This window comes from Phocoena sinus, chromosome 3, assembly GCF_008692025.1.
Source record: "Phocoena sinus isolate mPhoSin1 chromosome 3, mPhoSin1.pri, whole genome shotgun sequence".
NCBI lineage: Eukaryota > Metazoa > Chordata > Mammalia > Artiodactyla > Phocoenidae > Phocoena > Phocoena sinus.
The window spans coordinates 44,609,389-44,636,335 of record NC_045765.1 but is presented as its reverse complement, the minus strand read 5'-3'; the positions used below and the strand labels follow the sequence as shown (position 1 = coordinate 44,636,335).

The 26,947-nt window shown below is 40.7% G+C and overlaps 1 protein-coding gene across 12 annotated transcripts in view; it reads right to left on the bottom strand.

The window, feature by feature from the left end:
• SLC36A2 (solute carrier family 36 member 2) overlaps positions 1–26,947 on the bottom strand; it is a 99,638-nt gene that overhangs the window by 23,516 nt on the left and 49,175 nt on the right. For 11 of the 12 annotated variants that reach the window (XR_004349411.1, XM_032628823.1, XM_032628816.1 and 8 more), the window contains 5 exons: positions 24,528–24,623; positions 20,654–20,738; positions 19,500–19,718; positions 16,848–16,946; positions 16,306–16,472 (listed from right to left, as the gene is read on the bottom strand). Coding sequence is in view for 11 of the 12 variants with exons in the window: in XM_032628823.1 (XP_032484714.1) it covers positions 16,306–16,472; positions 16,848–16,946; positions 19,500–19,718; positions 20,654–20,738; positions 24,528–24,623 (666 nt within the window). In the remaining variant the exon portion in view is untranslated. The remainder of the gene's footprint in view (positions 1–16,305; positions 16,473–16,847; positions 16,947–19,499; positions 19,719–20,653; positions 20,739–24,527; positions 24,624–26,947) is intronic. The other variant, XM_032628821.1, reaches the window with a different exon arrangement.

Sequence of the window (26,947 nt, the reverse complement as noted above, 5' to 3'; positions counted from 1 at the left end):
AATAAATGGATTGCTCCATTGGAAGAAAGGGTGGAGTAGGAAATGAATTGATTTCCTATGTTCATGATGATAGTGAGGACCTTCTTGACAATTTCACCACCTTTGCAAATAGCTCAGAGCTTGGAAAACAGAGTTTGCCTCAAACTCTTTCTGTGACTGTCGAATCAGTAAATGATGAGGCTCCAGTAATAACATCCAATAAAATCCTCCAGGATGCCCTCCAGCGACCTACACGCAGAGGCAGGGCCAAATCCAAAGCTGAGCTCCTGTGAGCTGTGAGAACAAAGAAGAGAAAGGGAAATCTCTCCCAGCAGCCTCAGAAGCAGCGGATTAAAGCTCCAAAATCAACTTGATAAACCCTGCATCTGTGGAATACCTGAATAGACAAGGAATGATCCCAAATTGAAGAGGTGGAATTTAGGAGCGAGATCTATGATTTTTTTCCTTTTTCCTCTTTTTGTGAATGTGTACGTGTATGCTTCTGTGTGAGATCTTGTCTGTATACTCTTGCTTCCACCATTTGTCCTAGGGCTCTATCCCTCCATGACTTTTTTTTAAAAAATTCTTTTTCTTAATAATTAAGTTTAATTGTAATAACTTTATTATACTTTACCTTCGTTCTTTCTTTCTTTCCTTCCTTCCTTCCCTCCTTTAGACAACGAATCACCCCAAATTGAGGAGGTGGTCTCAGGGAGCAGGATTTATGATTTTTCCCCCTTTACCTCTTTTTGTGAAGGTGTATGTGTATGCTTCTGTGTAAGATTTTCTCTGTATAGCTTTGCTTCCAACATTTGTCCTCAGGTTCTTTTTTTTTTTCTAAATATTTTTTTTCTAAATATTTTTTTTTCTAAATATTTTTTAATTCAATAACTATATTATACTTTATTTTATTTTTACTGTATCATCTTTCTTTCTGTCTTTTTTCCTTCTTTCCCTCCTTCCTTCCTTCCTCCCTCCCTCCCTCCCTCCTTTCTTTCCTTCTTTGCTTCTTTCTTCCTTCCTTCCTTTCCTCCTTTCCTTCTTTCTTTACTCATACTTCTACTAATTCTCCCTACTTTTTCTCCCTTTTATTCTGAGCTGTGTGGATGAAAGGCTCTTGGTGCTCCAGCCAGGAGTCAGGGCTCTGCCTCTGAGGTAGGAGAGCCAACTTCAGGACACTGGTCAACAAGAGACCTCCCAGCTCCACATAATATTAAACGGTGGAAATATCCCAGAGACCTCCATCTTAACACCAGCACCCAGCTTCACTCAACGACCAGCAAGCCACAGTGCTGGACAACCTATGCCAAACAACTAGCAAAACAGGAACACAACCCCACCCATTAGCAGAGAGGCTGCCTAAAATCATAATAAGGCCACAGACACCCCAAAACACACCACCAGACGTGAACCTGCCCACTAGAGAGACAAGATCCAGCCTCATCCAGCACAACACAGGCACTAGTCCCCTCCACCAGGAAGCCTACACAACCCACTGAAACAACCTTAGCCACTGGAGACAGACATCAAAAACAACGGGAACTACGAAAGTGCAGCCTGCAAAAAGGAGACCCCAGGGGCTTCCCTGGTGGCGCAGTGGTTGAGAGTCCGCCTGCCGATGCAGGGGACCTGGGTTCGTGCCCCGGTGCGGGAAGATCCCGCGTGCCGCAGGAGCGGCTGGGCCCGTGAGCCATGGCCACTGGCGTCCGGAGCCTGTGCTCCCGGCGGGAGGGACCACAGCAGTGAGGGCCCCGCGTACTGCAAAAAAAAAAAAAAAAAAGGAGACCCCAAACACAGTAAGATAAGCAAAATGAGAAGACAGAAAAACACACAGCAGATGAAGGAGCAAGATAAAAACCCACCAGACCTAACAAATGAAGAGGAAATAGGCAATCTACCTGAAAGAATTCAGAATAATGATAGTAAGGATGATCCGAAATCTTGGAAGTAGAATGGACAAAATGCAAGAAACAGTTAACAAGGACCTACAAGAACTAAAGATGAAACAAGCAACGATGAACAATGCAATAAATGAAATTAAAATCACTCTAGATAGGATCAATAGCAGAATAACTGAGGCAGAAGAACGGATAAGTGACCTGGAAGATAAAATACTAGAAATAACTACTGCAGAGCAGAATAAAGAAAAAAGAATGAAAAGAACTGAGGACAGTCTCAGAGACCTCTGGGACAACATGAAACGCACCAACATTCGAATTATAGGGGTTCCAGAAGAAGAAGAAAGAAAGAAAGGGACTGAGAAAATATTTGAAGAGATTATAGTTGAAAACTTCCCTAATATGGGAAAGGAAATAGTTAATCAAGTCCAGGAAGCACAGAGGGTCCCATACAGGATAAATACAAGGAGAAACACGCCAAGACACATACTAATCAAACTGTCAAAAATTAAATACAAAGAAAGCATATTAAAAGCAGCAAGGGAAAAACAACAAATAACACACAAGGGAATCCCCATAAGGTTAACAGCTGATCTCTCAGCAGAAACCCTACAAGCCAGAAGGGAGTGGCAGGACATACTGAAAGTGATGAAGGAGAATAGCCTGCAACCAAGACTACTCTACCCAGCAAGGATCTCATTCACATTTGATGGAGAAATTAAAACCTTTACAGACAAGCAAAAGCTGAGAGAGTTCAGCACCACCAAACCAGCTTTACAACAAATGCTAAAGGAACTTCTCTAGACACGAAACACAAGAGAAGGAAATGACCTATAGTAGCGAACCCAAAACAATATATAAAATGGAAATAGGAACATACATATCGATAATTACCTTAAATGTAAATGGACTAAATGCTCCCACCAAAAGACACAGATTGGCTGAATGGATACAAAAACAAGACCCTTATATATGCTGTCTACAAGAGACCCACTTCAGAACTAGAGACACATACAGACTGAAAGTAAGGGGATGGAAAAAGATATTCCATGCAAATGGAAACCAAAAGAAAGCTGGAGTAGCAATTCTCATATCAGACAAAATAGACTTTAAAATAAGGACTATTAAAAGGGACAAAGAAGGACACTACATAATGATCAAGGGATCGATCCAAGAAGAAGATATAACAATTGTAAATATTTATGCACCCAACATAGGAGCACCTCAATACATAAGGCAAATACTAACAACCATAAAAGGGGAGATCAACAGTAACACATTCATAGTAGGGGACTTTAACACCCCACTTTCACCCATGGACAGATCATCCAAAATGAAAATAAATAAGGAAACACAAGCTTTAAATGATACATTAAACAAGATGGACTTAATTGATATTTATAGGACACTCCATCCAAAAACAACAGAATACACATTTTTCTCAAGTGCTCATGGAACATTCTCCAGGATAGATCATATCTTGGGTCACAAATCAAGCCTTGGTAAATTTAAGAAAACTGAAATTGTATCAAGTATCTTTTCCGACCACAACGCCATGAGACTAGATATCAATTACAGGAAAAGATCTGTAAAAAATACAAACACATGGAGGCTAAACAATACACTACTTAATAATGAAGTGATCACTGAAGAATCAAAGAGGAAATAAAAAAATACCTAGAAACAAATGACAATGGAGACACAACGACCCAAAACCTATGGGATGCAGCAAAAGCAGTTCTAAGGGGGAAGTTTATAGCAATACAAGCCCACCTTAAGAAGCAGGAAACATCTCGAATAAACAACCTAACCTTGCACCTCAAGCAATTAGAGAAAGAAGAACAAAAAAACCCCAAAGCTAGCAGAAGGAAAGAAATCATAAAAATCAGATCAGAAATAAATGAAAAAGAAATGAAGGAAACAATAGCAAAGATCAATAAAACTAAAAGCTGGTTCTTTGAGAAGATAAACAAAATAGATAAACCACTAGCCAGACTCATCAAGAAAAAAAGGGAGAAGACTCAAATCAATAGAATTAGAAATGAAAAAGGAGAAGTAACAACTGACACTGCAGAAATAAAAAAAATCATGAGAGATTACTACAAGCAACTCTATGCCAATAAAATGGACAATCTGGAAGAAATGGACAAATTCTTAGAAATGCACAACCTGCCAAGACTGAATCAGGAAGAAATAGAAAATATGAACAGACCAATCACAAGCACTGAAATTGAAACTGTGATTAAAAACCTTCCAACAAACAAAAGCCCAGGACCAGATGGCTTCACAGGTGAATTCTATCAAACGTTTAGAGAAGAGCTAACACCTATCCTTCTCAAACTCTTCCAAAATATAGCAGAGGGAGGAACACTCCCAAATTCCTTCTACGAAGCCACCATCACCTTGATACCAAAACCAGACAAGGATGTCACAAAGAAAGAAAACTACAGGCCAATATCACTGATGAACATAGATGCAAAAATCCTCAACAAAATACTAGCAAACAGAATCCAACAGCACATTAAAAGGATCATACACCATGATCAAGTGGGGTTTATTCCAGGAATGCAAGGATTCTTCAATATACGCAAATCTATCAATGTGATAAACCATATTAACAAATTGAAGGAGAAAAACCATATGATCATCTCAATAGATGCAGAGAAAGCTTTCGACAAAATTCAACACCCATTTATGATAAAAACCCTCCAGAAAGTAGGCATAGAGGGAACTTTCCTAAACATAATAAAAGCCATATATGACAAGCCCACAGCAAACATCATCCTCAATGGTGAAAAACTGAAAGCATTTCCACTAAGATCAGGAACAAGACAAGGTTGCCCACTCTCACCACTCTTATTCAACATAGTTTTGGAAGTTTTAGCCACAGCAATCAGAGAAGAAAAGGAAATAAAAGGAATCCAAATCGGAAAAGAAGAAGTAAAGCTGTCACTGTTTGCAGATGACATGATACTATACATAGAGAATCCTAAAGATGCTACCAGAAAACTACTAGAGCTAATCAATGAATTTGGTAAAGTAGCAGGATACAAAATTAATGCACAGAAATCTCTGGCATTCCTATATACTAATGATGAAAAATCTGAAAGTGAAATCAAGAAAACACTCCCATTTACCATTGCAACAAAAAGAATAAAATATCTAGGAATAAACCTACCTAAGGATACGAAAGACCTGAATGCAGAAAATTATAAGACACTGATGAAAGAAATTAAAGATGATACAAATAGATGGAGAGATATACCATGTTCTTGGATGGGAAGAATCAACATTGTGAAAATGACTCTACTATCCAAAGCAGTCTACAGATTCAATGCAATCCCTATCAAACTACCACTGGCATTTTTCACAGAACTAGAACAAAAAATTTCGCAATTTGTATGGAAACACAAAAGACCCCGAATAGCCAAAGCAATCTTGAGAACGAAAAAAGGAGCTGGAGGAATAAGGCTCCCTGACTTTAGACTATATTACAAAGCAACAGTAATCAAGACAGTATGGTACTGGCACAAAAACAGAAAGATAGATCAGTGGAACAGGATAGAAAGCCCAGAGATAAACCCACGCACATATGGACACCTTATCTTTGATAAAGGAGGCAGGAATGTACAGTGGAGAAAGGACAGCCTCTTCAATAAATGGTGCTGGGAAAACTGGACAGGTACATGTAAAAGTATGAGATTAGATCACTCCCTAACACCATACACAAAAATAAGCTCAAAATGGATTAAAAACCTAAATGTAAGGCCAGAAACTATCAAACTCTTAGAAGAAAACATAGGAAGAACACTCTATGACATAAATCACAGCAAGATCCTTTCTGACCCACCTCCTAGAGTAATGGAAATAAAAACAAAAATAAACAAATGGGACCTAATGAAACTTCAAAGCTTTTGCACAGCAAAGGAAACCATAACCAAGACCAAAAGACAACCCTCAGAATGGGAGAAAACATTTGCAAATGAAGCAACTGACAAAGGATTAATCTCCAAAATTTACAAGCAGCTCATGCAGCTCAATAACAAAAAAACAAACAACCCAATCCAAAAATGGGCAGAAGACCTAAATAGACATTTCTCCAAAGAAGATATACAGAATGCCAACAAACACATGAAAGAATGCTCAACATCATTAATCATTAGAGAAATGCAAATCAAAACTACAATGAGATATCATCTCACACCAGTCAGAATGGCCATCATCAAAAAATCTAGAAACAATAAATGCTGGAGAGGGTGTGGAGAAAAGGGGACACTCTTGCACTGCTGGTGGGAATGTGAATTGGTTCAGCCACTGTGGAGAACAGTATGGAGGTTCCTTAAAAAACTACAAATAGAATTACCATATGACCCAGCAATCCCACTACTTGGCATATACCCTGAGAAAACCAAAATTCAAAAAGAGTCAGGTACCAAAATGTTCATTGCAGCTCTATTTACAATAGCCAGGACATGGAAACAACCTAAGCGCCCATCATCGGATGAATGGATAAAGAAGATGTGGCACATATACACAATGGAATATTACTCAGCCTTAAAAAGAAATGAAATTGAGCTATTTGTAATGAGATGGATAGACCTAGAGTCTGTCATACAAAGTGAAGTAAGTCAGAAAGAAAAAGACAAATACCGTATGCCAACACATATATATGGAATTTAAGGGAAAAAAATGTCATGAAGAACCTAGGGGTAAGATAGGAATAAAGACGCAGACCTACTGGAGAACGGACTTGAGGATATGGGGAGGGGGAAGGGTGAGTTTTGACAGGGCGAGAGAGAGTCATGGACATATACACACTAACAAACGTAGTAAGATAGATAGCTGGGGGGAAGCAGCCGCAAGGCACAGGGATATTAGCTCGGTGCTTTGTGACAGCCTGGAAGTGTGGGATGGGGAGAGTGGGAGGGAGGGAGACGCAAGAGGGAAGACATATGGGAACATATGTATATGTATAGCTGATTCACTTTGTTATAAAACAGAAACTAACACACCATTGTAAAGCAATTATACCCCAATAAAGATGTTTAAAAAAAAAAAAAAATCCAATTGAAGATATGTTAACCCAGAAAAAAAAAATAATAATAAATAAATGAGCTACAGGATATATTGTACAACACAGAGAATATAGCCAATATTTTATAATAACTATAAATGGAATATAATCTTTGAAAATTGTGAATCACTATGTTGTACACTTGAAATTTATATAACATTATACATCAACTATACCTCAACAAAAAGAAATAAAATAAAAAATAAAAGTTTGGGAGGCTTCCGGGAAGATGGCAGAAGAGTAAGACGCGGAGATCACCTTCCTCCCCACAGATACACTAGAAATACATCTACACGTGGAACAACTCCTACTGAGCGCTGGCAGAAGACCTCAGACCTCCCAAAAGGCAAGAAACCCCCCACGTACCTGGGTAGGGCAAAAGAAAAAAGAATAAACAGAGACAAAAGGATAGGGACGGGCCCTGCACCAGTGGGAGGGAGCTGTGAAGGAGGAAACGTTTCCATACACTAGAAGCCCCTTCGCGGGCGGAGACTGCGGGGGCGGAGGGGGAAAGCTTCGGGGGCGGAGGGGGAAAGCTTCGGAGCCGCGGAGGAGCACAGCAACAGGGGTGTGGAGGGAAAAGCGGAGAGACTCCCGCACAGACAATTGGTGCCGACCGGCACTCACCAGCCCAAGAGACTTGTCTGCTCACCCGCCGGGTTGGGCAGGGCTGGGAGCTGAGGCTCCGTCTTTGGAAGGAGCGCCGAGAGAGGACTGGTGGCTTGAACACAATCTGCAGGGAGTTAGTGCGCCACGGCTGGCCGGGAGGTAGTACGGGGAAAAGTCTGGACCTGCAGAAGAGGCAAGAGACTTTTTCTTCCCTCTTTGTTTCCTGGTGCGCGAGGAGAGGGGATTAAGAGCGCTGCTTAAAGGAGCTCCAGAGACTGGCGCAAGCCGCGGCTAAAAGCGCGGACCCCGGAGACAGGCATGAGACGCTAAGGCTGCTGCTGCCGCCACCAAGAAGCCTGTGTGCGAGCACAGGTCACTATCTACACCTCCCCTCCCAGGAACCTGTGCAGCCCGCCACTGCCAGGGTCCCGGGATCCAGGGACAACTTCCCCGGGAGAACGCACGGCGCGCCTCAGGCTGGTGCAACGTCATGCCGGCCTCTGCTGACGCAGGCTCGCCCTACACTCCGTGCCCCTCCCTCCCCCCGGCCTGAGTGAGCCAGGGCCCCCGAATCAGCGGCTCCTTTAACCCCGTCCTGTCTGAGAGAAGAACAGACGCCCTCCAGCTACCTACACGCAGAGGCGGGGCCAAATCCAAAGCTGAGCCCCTGGGAGCTGTGAGAACAAAGAAGAGAAAAGGAAATCTCTCCCAGCAGCCTCAGAAGCAGGGGATTAAAGCTCCACAATCAATTTGATGTACCCTGCAGCTGTGGAATACATGAATAGACAACGAATCATCCCAAATTAAGGAGGTGGACTTTGAGAGCAAGATTTATGATTTTTCCCCCTTTTCCTTTTTTTGTGAGTGTGTATGTGTATGCTTCTGTGTGAGATTTTGTCTGTATAGCTTTGCTTCCACCATTTGTCCTACGGCTCTATCCATCCGTTGTTTTTTCTTGTTGTTGTTTTTGTTTTTCTCTTAATAATTATTTTTTTATTTTAATAACTTTATTATATTTTATCTTACTCTATTTTACTTTATCTTCTTTCTTTCTTTTTTTCCTTCCTTCCCTCCTTCCTTCCTTACTGCCTCCCTCCCTCCCTCCCTCCCTCCTTCCTTCCTTTCTTTCTTTCTTTCTTTCTACTTCTACTAATTCTTTCTTTCTACTTTTTATCCCTTTTATTCTGAGCCGTGTGGATGAAAGGCTTTTGGTGCTGCAGCCAGGAGTCAGTGCTGTGCCTCTGAGGTGGGAGAGCCAACTTCAGGACACTGGTCCACAAGAGACCTCCCAGCTCCACATAATATCAAACGGCGAAAATCTCCCAAAGATCTCCATCTCAACACCAGCACCCAGCTTCACTCAACGACCAGCAAGCTACAGTGCTGAACATCCTATGCCAAACAACTAGCAAGACAGGAACACAACCCCACCCATTAGCAGAAAGGCTGCCTAAAATCATAATAAGTCCACAGACACCCCAAAACACACCACCAGACATGGACCTGCCCACTACAAAGACAAGATCCAGCCTCATCCACCAGAACACAGGCACTAGTCCCCTCCACCAGGAAGCCTACACAATCCACTAAACTAACTGTAGCCACTGGGGACAGACACTAAAAACAACAGGAACTACGAACCTGCAACCTGCAAAAAGGAGACCCCAAACACAGTAAGATAAGCAAAATGAGAAGACAGAAAAACACACAGCAGATGAAGGAGCAAGATAAAAACCCACCAGACCTAACAAATGAAGAGGAAATAGGCAGTCTACCTGAAAAAGAATTCAGAATAATGATAGTAAAGATGATCCAAAATTTTGGAAACAGAATAGACAAAATGCAAGAAATATTTAACAAGGACCTAGAAGAACTAAAGAGGAAACAAACAATGATGAACACAATAAATGAAATGAAAAATACTCTAGATGGGATCAATAGCAGAATAACTGAGGCAGAAGAACGGATAAGTGACCTGGAAGATAAAATACTAGAAATAACTACTGCAGAGCAGAATAAAGAAAAAAGAATGAAAAGAACTGAGGACAGTCTCAGAGACCTCTGGGACAACATTAAACACATGAACATTCAAATTATAGGGGTTCCAGAAGAAGAGAAAAAGAAAGGGACTGAGAAAATATTTGAAGAGATGATAGTAGAAAACTTCCCTAATATGGGAAAGGAAATAGTTAATCAAGTCCAGGAAGCACAGAGAGTCCCATACAGGATAAATCCAAGGAGAAATACACCAAGACACATATTAATCACACTGTCAAAAATTAAATACAAAGAAAACATATTAAAAGCAGCAAGGGAAACACAACAAATAACACACAAGGGAATCCCCATAAGGTTAACAGCTGATCTTTCAGCAGAAACTCTGCAAGCCAGAAGGGACTGGCAGGACATATTTAAAGTGATGAAGGAGAAAAACCTGCAACCAAGATTACCCAGCAAGGATCTCATTCAGATTTGATGGAGAAATTAACACCTTTACAGACAAGCAAAAGCTGAGAGAGTTCAGCACCAACAAACCAGCATTACAACAACTGCTAAAGGATCTTTCTCTAGGCAAGAAACACAAGAGAAGGAAAAGACCTACAATAACGAACCCAAAACAATTAAGAAAATGGGAATAGGAACATACATATCGATAATTACCTTAAATGTAAATGGACTAAATGCTCCCTCCAAAAGACACAGACTGGCTGAATGGATACAAAAACAAGACCCATATATTTGCTGTCTACAAGAGACCGACTTCAGACCTAGAGACACATACAGACTGAAAGTAAGGGGATGGAAAAAGATATTTAATGCAAATGGAAACCAAAAGAAAGCTGGAGTAGCTATACTCATATCAGACAAAATAGACTTTAAAGACTATTACAAGAGACAAAGAAGGACACTACATAATGATCAAGGGATCGATCCAAGAAGAAGATATAACAATTGTAAATATTTATGCACCCAACATAGGAGCACCTCAATACATAAGGCAAACACTAACAGCCATAAAAGGGGAAATCGACAGTAACACATTCATAGTAGGGGACTTTAACACCCCACTTTCACCAATGGACAGATCATCCAAAATGAAAATAAATAAGGAAACACAAGCTTTAAATGATACATTAAACAAGATGGACTTAACTGATATTTATAGGACATTCCACCCAAAAACAACAGAATACACATCTTTCTCTAGTGCTCATAGAACATTCTCCAGGATACATCATATCTTGGGTCACAAATCAAGCCTTGGTAAATTTAAGAAAATTGAAATTGTATCAAGTATCTTTTCCGACCACAACGCTATGAGACTAGATGTCAATTACAGGAAAAGATCTGTAAAAAATACAAACACATGGAGGCTAAACAATACACTACTTAATAACGAAGTGATCACTGAAGAAATCAAAGAGGAAATTTAAAAATACCTAGAAACAAATGACAATGGAGACACGACCACCCAAAATCTGTGGGATGCAGCAAAAGCAATTCTAAGAGGGAAGTTTATAGCAATACAGTCCTACCTTAAGAAACAGGAAACATCTCACATAAACAACCTAACCTTGCACCTAAAGCAATTAGAGAAAGAAGAACAAAAAAAAACCAAAGTTAGCAGAAGGAAAGAAATCATAAAAATCAGATCAGAAATAAATGAAAAAGAAATGAAGGAAACGATAGCAAAGATCAATAAAACTAAAAGCTGGTTCTTTGAGAAGATAAACAAAATTGATAAACCATTAGCCAGACTCATCAAGAAAAAAAAAGAGAAGACTGAAATCAATAGAATTAGAAATGAAAAAGGAGAAGTAACAACTGACACTGCAGAAATACAAAAGATCATGAGAGATTACTACAAGCAACTCTATGCCAATAAAATGGACAACCTGGAAGAAATGGACAAATTCTTAGAAATGCACAAGCTGCCAAGACTGAATCAGGAAGAAATAGAAAATATGGACAGACCAATCACAAGCACTGAAATTGAAACTGTGATTAAAAATCTTCCAACAAACAAAAGGCCAGGACCAGATGGCTTCACAGGCGAATTCTATCAAACATTTAGAGAAGAGCTAACAACCATCCTTCTCAAACTCTTCCAAAATATAGCAGAGGGAAGAACACTCCCAAACTCATTCTACGAGGCCACCATCACCCTGATACCAAAACCAGACAAGGATGTCACAAAGAAAGAAAACTACAGGCCAATATCACTGATGAACATAGATGCAAAAATCCTCAACAAAATACTAGCAAACAGAATCCAACAGCACATTAAGCGGATCATACACCATGATCAAGTGGGGTTTATTCCAAGAATGCAAGGATTCTTCAATATACGCAAATCAATCAACGTGATATACCATATTAACAAACTGAAGGAGAAAAACCATATGATCATCTCAATAGATGCAGAGAAAGCTTTCGATAAAATTCAACACCCATTTATGATAAAAACCCTGCAGAAAGTAGGCATAGAGGGCACTTTCCTCAACATAATAATGGCCATATATGACAAACCCACAGCCAACATCGTGGCTGAAAAACTGAAAGCATTTCCACTAAGATCAGGAACAAGACAAGGTTGCCCACTCTCACCACTGTTATTCAACATAGTTTTGGAAGTTTTAGCCACAGCAATCAGAGAAGAAAAGGAAATAAAAGGAATCCAAATCAGAAAAGAAGAAGTAAAGCTGTCACTGTTTGCAGATGACATGATACTATACATAGAGAATCCTAAAGATGCTACCAGAAAACTACTAGAGCTAATCAGTGAATTTGGTAAAGTAGCAGGATACAAAATTAATGCACAGAAATCTCTTGCATTCCTATACACTAATGATAAAAAATCTGAAAGTGAAATCAAGAAAACACTCCCATTTACCATTGCAACAAAAAGAATAAAATATCTAGGAATAAACCTACCTAAGGAGACAAAAGACCTGTATGCAGAAAATTATAGGACACTGATGAAAGAAATTAAAGATGATACAAATAGATGGAGAGATATACCATGTTCTTGGATTGGAAGAATCAATATTGTGAAAATGACTACTACCCAAAGCAATCTACAGATTCAATGCAATCCCTATCAAACTACCAGTGGCATTTTTCACAGAACTAGAACAGAAAATTTCACAATTTGTATGGAAACACAAAAGACCCTGAATAGCCAAAGCAATCTTGAGAATGAAAAACGGAGCTGGAGGAATCAGGCTCCCTGACTTCAGACTATACTACAAAGCTACAGTAATCAAGACAGTATGATACTGGCACAAAAACAGAAAGATAGATCAATGGAACAGGATAGAAAGCCCAGAGATAAACCCACGCACATATGGTCACCTTATCTTTGATAAAGGAGGCAGGAATGTACAGTGGAGAAAGGACAGACTCTTCAATAAGTGGTGCTGGGAAAACTGGACAGGTACATGTAAAAGTATGAGATTAGATCACTCCCTAACACTATACACAAAAATAAGCTCAAAATGGATTAAAGACCTAAATGTAAGGCCAGACACTATCAAACTCTTAGAGGAAAACATAGGCAGGACACTCTATGACATAAATCACAGCAAGATCCCTTTTGACCCACCTGCTAGAGAAATGGAAATAAAAACAAAAATAAACAAATGGAACCTAATGAAACTTCAAAGCTTTTGCGCAGCAAAGGAAATCATAAACAAGACCAAAAGCCAACCCTCAGAATGGGAGAAAATATTTGCAAATGAAGCAACTGACAAAGGATTAATCTCCAAAATTTATAAGCAGCTCATGCAGCTTAATAACAAAAAACCCAATCCAAAAATGGGCAGAAGGCCTAAATAGACACTCCTCCAAAGAAGATATACAGACTGCCAACAAACACATGAAAGAATGCTCAACATCACTAATCATTAGAGAAATGCAAATCAAAATTACAATGAGATATCATCTCACACCAGTCAGAATGGCCATCATCAAAAAATCTAGAAACAATAAATGCTGGAGAAGTTGTGGAGAAAAGGGAACCCTCTTGCCCTGTTGGTAGGAATGTAAATTGATACAGCCACTGTGGAGAACAGTATGGAGGTTCCTTAAAAAACTGCAAATAGAACTACCATATGACCCAGCAACCCCACTACTGGGCATATACCCTGAGAAAACCATAATTCAAAGAGAGTCATGTACCAAAATGTTCATTGCAGTTCTATTTACAATAGCCCAGAGACGGAAACAACCTAAGTGTCCATCATCGCATGAATGGATAAAGAAGATGTGGCACATATATACAATGGAATATTACTCAGCCATAAAAAGAAACGAAATTGAGCTATTTGTAATGAGGTGGATAGACCTAGAGTCTGTCATACAGAGTGAAGTAAGTCAGAGAGTGACAAATGCCGTATGCTAACACATATATATGGAATTTAAGGAAAAAAATGTCATGAAGAACCTAGGGGTAAGACAGGAATAAAGACACAGACCTACTAGAGAATGGACTTGAGGATATGGGGAGGGGGAAGGGTAAGCTGTGACAAAGCAAGAGAGAGGCATGGACATATATACGCTACCAAACGTAAGGTAGATAGCTAGTGGGAAGCAGCCGCATAGCACAGGGAGATCAGCTCGGTGCTTTGTGATCACCTGGAGGGGTGGGATAGGGCGGGTGGGAGGGAGGGAGACTCAAGATGGAAGAGATATGGGAACATATGTATATATATATAACTGATTCATTTTGTTGTAAAGCAGAAACTAACATACCATTGTAAAGCAATTATACTCCAATAAAGATGTTAAAAAAAATTTTTTTTGATAACTCTTGACATATTGCACATTTGTTGTCGCAGTATAATGGAGTGCTTGCTTCCCTCCATCCTTGGCAAAACACAGTGTGTGAACACATGCTGGTTTGTGCCGTTGTGTTTTGTAAAATTGGCATTGCTATGATTATGAGGGAGACAGAGTAGCTTTTCAAATATAGAAAATGTCACTTTCTGAGTTGCCTGTGAACTGTTTGCTCAGGCCCATTTCTCCTTGGGTTTTGGTCTTTTGCTCATTGGGAGGGGATATTTGTTCATTCCTTCTTTAAGCCTCCTCTGGAGAATCTCATCACCAGCCAGGTTCAGAGAAGCTGTGAGGTTCTCACAGCACCCGATGCACGTTTTTTTCCAGCTGATATCCCAGAAGGAAAGCACCCGCCCTGCCCAAGGTAGCTAGTGGCAGCCCGAATTACCCAGAATAACAGCATATTAGGCTGATACCTTACTCGTGTAAAATAAGTCACCACTTCAAAGAAATTCCACGTTTATTATCTCATCTAGTCATTACCACAACACAGTGAAGCGGGTGGGACTGGTGACATTTTTCTCATTTTACAGCTGTGGCCTTATGGGAAACGAACTCCCCACCATCCTACTCACTTCCAAAAGACCGAGGCTGCGCGGAGACATAGCAGTGATAATAGCTAACATGCAATGAGCATTTACTGCATGCCAGACACTTTTCTAAGCATTTTATGTATATTAAGCCAATTCACCCTCACAGTCACTCCCTGAGATAGCATGGCAGTCATTTGCGCCGTTTGCCAAATACCTCCCAGTCTTCCAGACACATGGTAGAATTTCACTTCCCTGCCCCTTGGAGTGAGGCGTGGCCACTTGCTTTGACGGATGAAGTGTGAGCAGAAGAGACATATGTCACTTCCTAGAGAAGCTTTAGCAGCTTCATGGTAAAGGGTATGATTCAATGTGCCCTTTGCCATGGAAACCACCAATGTTTCAGGGAGTGGCTATTCCATCAGTCTAGGTCTTGGAGTGGGGATGGTGCAGAGCTGAGCCCCAGCCATCCCATAAAGAACATGTAGGGTGAACATACAATTAAGCATTTGTGTGTTCAGCCATTGAGACTTTGGAGTGGTTTATTTTATTACCAGAGCACAACCTATCCTGACTGATACAAATAGGCGAGAGTATTATCCTTATTTTATGGAGGATGGAAATGAGGTCTGCAAGATTAGGTTAGCTTATCCAAGGTCACGTGAGAACCAGGATCAAATCCCATTGCTCAGGTGTAGAATCTGTGCTCTTAAACACTTGGTTCTACTGACTGCTTAGTTATTCTGCACCCAATACTGCCAGAATAATGACAATAGCTAATACTAGATGAATGCTACGTGCCAGTCCCCAAAACACTTCCTGGATGAATGAATGAATGAGTAAGTGAATCAACGACTGAATGCAAGAACTCCAGTCCAAGAACCAAGTGGGGCATAGCAGTGGCAGCTTAGGCCCATTTCTGGAATTGGGGTCCTGAGTAGCAGTCCACTTGCAGGCCCCTCAATTATTACTCTGGAGTTATACTTTTTGTTGTTGCTATTTCTGTTTCATAGACACTCTCAGATCATTCCTGTTTGACAGCCTGTGAACCATAGAGTCAGACAGATTCAGTTTCAAGTTTCAACTTCGCATAAGCAGTGTGAGCTGGGCAAGTTACTTACAGCCTCTCCACATACCAACTTCCTTATCCATTCAATGGAGTTGATAATAATAATGCTAACCCATAGGGCTGTTGGGAGACTTAAATGAGATAATACACAATGCCTGGGTTATTAAACGTACCTGTTATTATAATACTAATACTAGCAGTTAATATTTGTTGCTAATGGTAACTCAGGGATGCCACATTCTGTTGCTAAGACTCAGACCCTGTGACTCCCCTCCCCTTCCCCCCAACCCCAGATGGGCAGGGACGTACCAGCAATTGGGCAAGTTGAGGGTGATGCTGGCCTGGGTGTTCGACCCAAACTTCATGTAGCCCAGTGTCCCCAGGCAGATGTAGAGGATGATGACAAGGGACATCCCCGAGTACAGAACAAAAGAAAACTGCTGTGGATGCTTCATCTGGTTTCTGAGAGACAGAACCTAGAGATGAAAGGAGGTTGAGAAAGAAAAGGTAGAAAGAAAGCTAGCAGGTTCCCCCACAAGCACAGACATCCTTCATCAGGCAGCCCAGAGTCAGGAAGGGGCCACACCCCCTTTCATCTTCTCCCACATTTTCTACAGCCAGGAGTGCCCCACTCCATCTGGCCTGATGGTAAATTCTCACTCAGTCTTCAAGGCTTGGTGTGGTGTATGGGGCAGGTGGCACCCTGTAAATGGGTACTGACTTCCCCTTCCACCAGGAGAAGATCATATTCTGCACTTTTCATAAATACTACTATTTAGACACCTAGACCAATGACTGGCTTTCATAGAGAGCACTGGGGACCATTCCATCAAACCCTACATCCATCTTACCATACCGACGCCTTCAAACGTGAAGATGGCTGTACCGAAGAACAGCAAGAAAGTCTTCCAGCTAGCCATCAAGGGTAGGTTCCTGGGATCTGGAATCTCCTGAAAGGAAGTAGAAGAAGGGCATTCATTTTGCCAAGGCGGAGAAGTCTCCCCAAATCTGGTAGAGAGCTGGGCTTGCCCGACGTCAACAGAGACAGTGTTAGAAGCACCCATGAGGTATCTACAGCTGAGTCAGCCTTCTCATCTTTTAAACAAGTTACTTATTTTTATTGTGGTAAAATATACATGGCATAAAAGTTACCATTTTAAACACTTTTAAGTGTATAATTCAGTGGCATTAAGAGCCTTCACATTGTTGTACAACCATCACCACATTCCATCTCCAGAACTTTATCATCATCCCGAAACTCTGCACCCATTAAATAATAACTCTCTATTAAGAGCCTTCACATTGTTGTACAACCATCACCACATTCCATCTCCAGAACTTTATCATCATCCCGAAACTCTGCACCCATTAAATAATAACTCTCTATTACCCAGCCCACTGGTAATCCCTATTCGACTCTCTGTCTTTATGAATTCGACTATTCTAGGTACCTCTCACAAGTGAAATCATATAATATTTGTCTTTTTGTGGCTGGCTTATTTCACTAAGCATAATGTCCTCAAGGTTCATCATGTTGTAGCATAAATCAGAATTTCATTCCTTCTTAAGGAATACATTGTATATATTTACACTTTGATTTACCACATCTTTACATGTGGTGAAAATGGAACCCAGGGAGAAGAAGGGAACTGCCCAAGGCCACTCTGCAAGTGAGTGGCAGAGCCAGATAAGAATTCAGGTCTTCTGTTTCCCAGTTCTCTAATACCTCTTTCCCATCACTTCTCTCGGAGCCGTGAAGTCTTCTGGCTGGCACAGTAGCTATCACAGATCTAGAGGGAATGATTATTTTAATAGACTCCTGTGGGAAGAATAATGTCTACATCCTAATCCCTGGAACCTTGAATATGTTACATTACATGGCAAAGGAGAATTAAGTTTTCAGACTGAATTAAGGTAGCTAATCGAGCTAATTTTATTTATTCATTTATTTAGTTCACAGTATTATATATTTTATTTGAGAAGAAATTATTCCTAAGAGATTCATGTCGTCCCTTGAGATAAATGGGAATTTCCAGATATTTCAAATCCAAGTTTGGGAATACAATTGGGAGAGTACGAAAATGACAAAGGGAAAAACTCTTGGATATCAGAGTTATCACAAAACTTAAAGGTGAGTTACGTGAATTGTATAGAGTCAAAATCAAAGTAGAAATTCCAAGAAAAATAGAAAAGGCAAGTTCTACTTCCACAGTCTGATCAAAGACTGGCAACACTGGACTCAGGCTTTGAGCTCTGCCATCACAGGCACCACTTCTGCCCTTAGGACAATAGGACCTTTTATAGTTTCCTTTCCAAAGAGCAATTTCAGGCCCCTCTTTAAGTCTCTATTTCTCAGACTATTTCTATTTCTCAGATGGAGGGGTTCAGCATGGGTGTGATCACAGCGTACATCACTGAGGCTACTGCACTTGAATGTGAGCCGTGGGCAGCAGCAGGAGACAACTGAGGAGACAACTGAGAGGTGAGACGCACAGGTGGATAATGCCTTGTACTTCCCCTGAAGCTAATTTTAAAATAACGAGGTTATCCTGGATTACATGGGTAGATTCAATGTAATCACAAGGGACTTTAAAAGTGGAAGAGAGAATCGGAAGAGAGAACCAGAGAGATGGCAGCATGAGAAAGACTTGGCCTGACATTGCTGGTTTTGAAGAGGGAAGTGGGCCATGAGCCAAGGCATGAGGGCAGCTTCTAGAAGCCAGAAAAAGCAAAGAAACAGATTCTCCCCACAAGTCTCCAGAAAGAAATGCAGTCCTGCCCAGTGAGACTTCCAGAACTCTGAGATAATTTTGTGCTGTTTGAAGTCACCAGATTTATGGTAATTTGTCACAGCAGCAGCAGGAAACTAATACAACCCCAGAGACTTTCAAAGAAATGAAACTATAATGGTGAAATTTCAGGGCCTGTAATGATAGCAAAGCATGGGCTTGGGAGGCAAAATGACTGTAATTAGTGGAAAAATTACTTTCTGTTTATCAGTTTTCTTGTCTGTGGACTGAGGATAAAGTAGTATTACTTCCAAAATAGCATCATTGTGAAGATTTAATCTATGTAAAGAATTTGGCACAAAGTAAATCGAATTCCTTTATCATCCATGTATCCCTTGTCAACCTATCACTGCTACAATTTTGGTTGGTTATTTGATTGAGATTTATTACCCCAAGTGATTGTAACCTCCATGAAAGCAGACACCTCATCAATTTTACTTACTACTGAATCCCCACCCCTTGCACAATGCCTGGGTCATAGAAGCTATCAATAACTATTTGTTGAATGACCCATTGTCCAGTGTGATGATAATGATGGTGACTAGCTTTTATAGCTTGACGGGCAGGTGTTCACGGACATCACTTTGGCAGGGGCTGCTCAGAGCAGGAGGTCACCTTCCTCACTCTCATCTGCCCGTGACAACAGTGACCCTCCCCAAGGGTCTCAGAAGCCCTGGACACTGACCCCCTTCTGTGGTAGTTTTGGGCACAGACCTGCACGATATACTCAAAGATCAGAGCCATGCTCCACAGGGTGGTGGTACTGGCCAGTGTTGAGAAGAAGGATAGCACCCTGAGGTTCTGGATAAACACCAGTAGGATCAGAAAGGGCAGGATTGCCAGCATGTAGAAACGAATGTCCAGGGTGGGGGTCAGCACCAGGATCTTCCTGGGTTGGCAGGTGTTGGAGGTCACGTAGGCTTCTTCCACCATCTGATGTGGAACACAAGGAAGGGCAGTGTAGTTAGAGGTGCCACATTAACACAGGATGCCATTAAGTTTCAATTTCAGATAATTAACAGATAACATTTTAGTAAAAGTGTGTCCCAAATATTACATAAGGACATACCTGTAGTAAAAAAAAAAATATGCTGCTTATCTGAAATTCCAATTTAACTGAGTGTCATATATTTTTATTTGCCAAATCTGGTAACCCTAAACCGTAGTACCCATGACTGTGACAACCAGAAACCCTTAGAATCATCAAATCTCAAGCCTGAAGGGTCCTTTTTTTTATCTAGCCAAAGCTCTTCTTCCGTACCAAATGGTTTTCCTTCATACATCCAGAGAATAGGAATTGATTACACAGGAATATCTTCTTCAACTTTAGATAGCCCTAAAAGTTAGAAAGTTCTGAATAGTGAGCAAAATCTGTCTGCTTGAATATTCCATCTATAATGCCTTTCATAGTTCTGGCTGTTTGAGTGCACGAAAACAAGTATGCTTCCTTTATTCCATGAAACCAAGAAAGAATGCTGTGATTCATTTATAATGCCTGTTAGGAATGCAATGAAGTCAATGTTGCAACTTGTTTGCCTTAATTTAAGTCGTCTACATGACAACCTTGAGCTGCCTAAAGAAAAGCTCACCAACACTTTTCAGGCTAAAAATTCTCAATTATTTCTGATTGGACAGGATTGCAAGTCTCTCTTTCCGTCCTGGTTACACTCCTCAGATGTTGCTTCGGCTTCCCTATGATCTGTTTAAAGAGTGATTCCCAGGACTGAAAGAACTCCCAAGTGTAGTCTGACCAGGGAGTAGAAATGAAGCCCTCTCTTCCCATGATCCAAAAACTATAATTTTGCTAATGCAACCCTAGCAGCAGGAGGTCTGCTTTCCCCCACTCTGCCCAGAAGGGGCCTCTTTACCTGTTGTAAATTGTCTGTCATAAACATAAAATAAACACTGCAGAAGCCCAATTGGGTGATGATTAATAAAAAGCTGACAGTGTACCTGAGAAGGAAAACAAGAGGCAGACAGAGGGAGAAACAAATTATTTTTAAATGCATTTTTTGAGACAATTATTTCTTTTATTATTTTTAGTATTTCCTCATTTTTTAATTTTGAAAAATTTGAAGTCCACAGTAAAAGTTGAAAGACTAGTATAATTAACATCCATATACTCTTTAACTAGATATACTGATTGCTAAAGTTTAGCCCTAACTGCATTAAATATGTATGGATGAATGTGTTTATCCATACACACACACACACACACACACACACACACGTGCATTTTTTCAGAACTACTTGAAAATTAATTGCAGATATTATAACATGTCAACCCTAAAGACCATAACATAGTCCTCCCTTAGGACTATGATGTCCAGAAAATCAACTTCAATATACTCAGATATATAGTCTATATTTTAAATAACCCAATTCTCTCCAAAGTATCTTTTATAGCTGTTTTAAAATTTTTTTTGATTCAGGATCTAATCACGCTTCATATATGGCATTCGGCTATGTTTGTTTAGTATTTTTTTTCGGGTAGAGCTGCCCTGTACATATCCACCTTTTTTGTTTCCCTTGGCATTGGCTTTTTGGGAAGAATCTAAGCCATCTGTCTTGTAGAATGTCCCACATCGTGGGCTTAAGTGACTGTTTCCTCATGATTCAGAGAAGCAAGCACACACATAGGTGATACTGTGTACTTGTGTGTCATCACATTGGGAGGCACAGGATGTCCACTGTGATGGCGAAAGCTAGGCCTCTCTACTGAAAGTGTACATTTCCTACATTGCAACCTGGAGGTAAAAACTTTGAGATGCCACGAATAGCCTATCCTCCTCAACCCAAGGGTTTTAACATTCATTGATGATCCTTGCTGAATCAGTTATTTCACTGGTAGTTGCAAGGTGGTGATTTTCTAGTTCTGTCATTTTATCTAAGTTTATTAGCTAACGTCTAAGAAAGATATATTCTCCTTTCCTCTTTTTTTATCACAGTAAATTCAATTAATTATTCTCTATTTAATATATTAAACTCTGTTATTGTGGTTATTCTTTTGGATTCTTAAATTGTCCCATATTTGGAGATGCGTTTATTTACTTTAATAAATTTATTTATTTATTTTTCGCTGCATTGGGTCTTCCTTGCTGTGAGCGGGCTTTCTCTAGTTGCGGTGCACGGGCTTCTCATTGCAGTGGCTTCTCTTGTTGTGGAGCACGGGCTCTAGGCGTGTGGGCTCAGTAGTTGTGGTGCATGGGCTTCGTTACTCCGCGGCATGTGGGATTCTCCCGGACCAGGGCTCGAACCCATGTCCCCTGCATTGGCAGGCAGATTCTTAACCACTGCGCTACCAGGGAAGCCCTGCATTTATTTTTTAAGAGAACAAAAATATGTTCCTCTACTTAGGTTCTAAGGTTTAGATCCATGTTTTTCAAGACCGGGTTGTAGTAACCATTGCATCAGAATCATCTGAGGTTTATGGTAAGAATACAGAGTCCTGGCTCTCATATCAGCCTGTTGAGTCAGAAGCTTGGCAGTGTCACATAAGACTTCAGAATAGGGATGTTTTTTCTCTTTATTGTTGAGATTTTCAAACATACATGAAAACAATGATAATAATTCAATGACTCCTCGTGTGCTCATCCCAGGTTCAACAATTAACTTTTTGCCAATCCTCTTCCATCTATTCCTTCACCCCCACTGCACACAAGCTTATTTTGTTGGTGTATTTGAAGCGAACTGGAGATGTCAAGTCATTCCACCTGTAAATAATTCAGTATGCAGCTTTAATGGGCAAGGATTTAAATAAAATATAACCATCATGTCCTTAATCACCCCTTACAAAACTAACAATAATTTCTTATATCATTTAATATTCCATCCATAGTCAGATTTTCCCAATTTTTTCAAAAATGTCTATTTCACAGTTGGTTTCTAAACAAGTCTATTCATTGCATTTTGTAATTAAGTCTCAAGTTTTTAAATCTGCTACATTCCCCTTGCCTTATTTATTTTTTCCCTTGCAACTTTAATTTTTTTGGTTGCTGTTGAAGATACCAGAAAATTGCCCTGTAGTACGTTTCACTTTCTAGATTCAGATGATGAATTCATAATATCATTTATCTTGTTCTTCTATCCCCTGCGTTCCCTGTAAACTGATATTAGATCTAGTGGTTTGATAAGACTGAGGTTCTTCATTTATCTTTCTGGCAAGGGTATTTCAGAGGTGGTCCTCTGTACTCCCTACTGTATTATAAGACACATCGTTTCCACTTGTCCCATGTCTAGACATGAGTCGATGACTACACGGGGTCAGGTGATGCCAGTGTATTCTTGCTTTATAGTTTTCCAATGACCTTTCACAATGAGCATCAATTGATGACTGTTGCTTATGTGGAATAGGTAATTTTTAATCAAACTCCCCAGGTATTTCTTAGCATACTAAAAATTACAGATCATTCGTTTAAATAAAATAGCTTCCCAATTCTTTCTCAGCTGCTGGGCCTCCAGAGAAATGGCACAGTATAGTGGATGAGAGCTGAATGTTCTGGATTTCAGTCCTTGCTCTGATCCCTGGGTAACTTGAGCAGCTTTATTGTTCTACCTGGTCTTCATTTTCCTCCACTTGAATGGGCATGGATATAGTGATCTCCAAGGAGCCTTCCTGCCTGAAAGTTTTATTCAGGGTGTCATCAGAAGCTGATAAATCTTCGTGAGAAAGGATGGACAATTGCGAGATCTCTATTATTGCTGCCCCGTGCCTTTCCTGTCTGACAATCAGAGTGACTCCTGATTGGGAGATCAGTGACCTACTGACATTCCCAAGAGAGGAGCTGCAGGAAGGACCTTGGCAGGTGAGGGACTACCTCCTGAGGGGCTCTGCTGGGAAAGGCTAACATGTTAGGTGCTTGGTCAAAACTCTGCTTCACCAGTATCTATACCTGTGACCTTGGACACATTATTCTGTCTCTGTGAGCCTTTACCACCATATTTCCTCCCAATAAAGATACACCTACCTACCTCACAAGGTCATTGAGATGATCAGAGGAGATCAGACAGAGAAGAGCATTCTGTACACCATAAACTTTTTATCCAGCGAGGGTTACAACCTAAATGTTCACCATTAGGGGAAGGATTAAATAAAACCACAGGATTGGGCTTCCCTGGTGGCGCAGTGGTTGGGGGTCTGCCTGCCGATGCGGGGGGCATGTGTTCGTGCCCCGGTCTGGGGGGATCCCCCATGCCGCGGAGCGGCTGGGCCCATGGGCCGTGGCTGCTGAGCCTGCGCGTCCGGGGCCTGTGCTCCGCAACAGGAGAGGCCACGACAGTGAGAGGCCCGCGTACTGCAAAAAAAACCCCACAGGATCCATCTACACGGGGGAACATCGTGAGCCTTACAAAATAATGAGGTCAATTTCCATGTCCCAATGTGGAAGGAAATTAATCATATTATTAGATGAAAGAGCAAATTTGCAAAAAATATTCCAATTAATATACAAGAAAATACAAAACAAAATATATATTTCCATTTGTACACATATATACAGAGAAAAAGTACATGCAGAGAAAAAGTCTAGAGGAATGTTTACTGACTAGATATCAGTGATTACTTCTTGGGTGAAGAGTGGGATGGGGGATGGAGCTATCAGAGGAGATTATATTGTTCAATAGTTTTCAACAAGACCATATTCATTTAAAATTGTGTTACTAGAAATAAAGAAAAAACAGGTGAGGGTTATTATTATTGTTGTTTGTTGTTATTACTACTACTGTGACATCTATGACTACTACCTTCCCCACACTGAGTGGGTCCTCAGCCAGGTGTTTGGGCAGGTTTCGAGGCTGTACATCATGGCCTCTCCATAGTTCACAAAAGTCTTTTGCAGTCTAGGGAAAGGACAAGCAATGAATAACTTAAAACATTTTTTTTTTAAAGTACACTGTACTTCCGAAGTGAGTAATTATTATATATTCATATATTAATATGGGACATTCTGGTAATTTTCTAGCAACAGTGTTATTGAGATATTTTATAATGGTATACTTTTAAAAGTTTCAGAATTCTGCCTCTTTTTTGTAGTTGTCTTTTTTAACACTAATATTTAAGTGGATATTATTATTATTATTTAGGTAGACAGTAGCTGTGAATTGATTAGGTCTGCAAATAAGGGCAGAGAGGATACAAAAGTTGTGAGGTGTGCACACCTGGTTAGAGGGAGGAGAAGGGAGGGGGACGGGGTATGAGTATGGCCAAGACAGTGGTTCTGTCTTTTCTGGACTTACATTCCCTTCTTCCCACTGTTGAGGGTGTTGGAACATTTGGGATGCTTGCCCCGGACCAGACACCATGCAAAGGTAATCTTTAGCCTCCTGCCCAGCACCCCTGTAGGATGTGACACCCCAGTTCCAGCCTATCCCTCTTCCCTCATCCCTCCTTCCCTAGGTGGTCCTTCCTAAGGGACAGGAAGGCCCTGCTGAGGACTGTCAACAGAGCAAGTGGGAGCAAGTTGCCCAGGTCCCTGGAGTTAATTGCATGACTCAGGGGAGTAGCTTGGAGAGGGAAAGGGCCCCAGACTTGTCAGGGACTAGGGTTTAAGTCCCAACACACCCCCTTAGATGGCTGGGAGACCTTGAGCAAGTCTCTTGATACTTCCAGGCTTCAGTTTTTTTACATGCAGTCTGGGTTTTGGGGAGGAGCCAGTAAGAGATGAATATGGTGATGCACTGAGAACATGGCATGATGCTTCTGTTTTTATTATTACTCAATGCACTTGGCATATGAAATATAGACGAGGTCACATTGCATAGGACTGGCAAATACATTACTCTGAGGATTACAAATTCAAAAGCAATGGGGATCAGAAAGGTATCAGTAATGTGGTGAGAAGTGCTGGATATGAGACAGAATAGGGGATAGTGGAGACAGTATCCTAGGCTCTGGTACAGGTCTTGCTCCAAAAGGGGTTGATCAGGATGTGGCTCCAGCTGAATGATGAAGGAATGAAGCCGCAGAAGTGGCAGAGTGTCTGACTGGCAAGAAGGTACAGATTTTTTTTTTATGTGAAATCCCCAGGTTTTTAAACGCTGGCGAAAAACAAAAAACCAAGGGACTTCCCTGGTGGCACAGTAGTTAGGACTCTGTGCTCCCAATGCAGGGGGTCTGGGTTCGATCCCTCATCGGGAAACTGGGTCCCACATGCATGCTGTAACTGGGAGTTCACATGCCACAACTAAGGAGCCCATGAACCGCAACTGAGGAGCCCCCCTGCTGCAACTAAGACCCAGCACAGTCAATTAAATAAATATTTTTAAAAAAACAGTAGAAGTCCTCCTAAGTATATTTGAAAACCATTGTCAGCTCTTAGGCCATGGGTCTATAACCTCTGTATTAGAGGAAAAAAAGGAAAAACAAATAATCAAAAGCAAAAATCAGGGAAAAGTTGTCATAAATGACAGAGATGTTGGAAACCTGCACGGTGATAAAATGGTCCTGGCAGGCTTGAGGGAAGAAAAAGATTTGCAGATAGGTTAAGGGGTAGAGTCAGACAGGTCTTAGAATACTGGCTCTGCCACTTCCTAGCTGTGTGACCTTGATCGAGGCATTAAACTCACCTAAGCTTCAGTTTAATCATCTATAAAACGGGAAAAATAGTGCCTACCATAAAATTTTACTGTAAGGAGTAAATAAAAGAAGACTTGCAAAGCTCTTGCCATGCACCTGGCACAAGTAATTCTGCAATAAATTTAATGGCTGAATGAGTAAATGCGCTTAACAGTGTTTCGTGGGCTGGAAAGTACCACACGAGTTAGGTGTGATTGATATATACTCCAGATGCACCTATTTGGGTTATGATAATTTGACTTTATGACGAGCTTCATTTAATATCCCTACTTTGACTCATGAGGACTTTCTCCACATCTATGAGGACAATATTTAGATTTGCCTGCCTTGGGAGAAGCTGAGCCCTGTGGACAGAAAGCCATAAGGCTATTGGCTGTAAAGAATTGCTAATCACCATGAATTGCTAGTTTATAAATATGAAATTCTCATCATTGTTTGTTTTCACTGCATTTGTGTTTTCCTTCTGGAATTTTGTTTTGCATTACAGTTTTAAATATATAAACGTTGAGTGTTGTATGTATACTTTATTAGGGATTGAAGTGAATGATCCCTGTATTAGGGGTATCCCTAAGATCCCTGTGAGCTATTC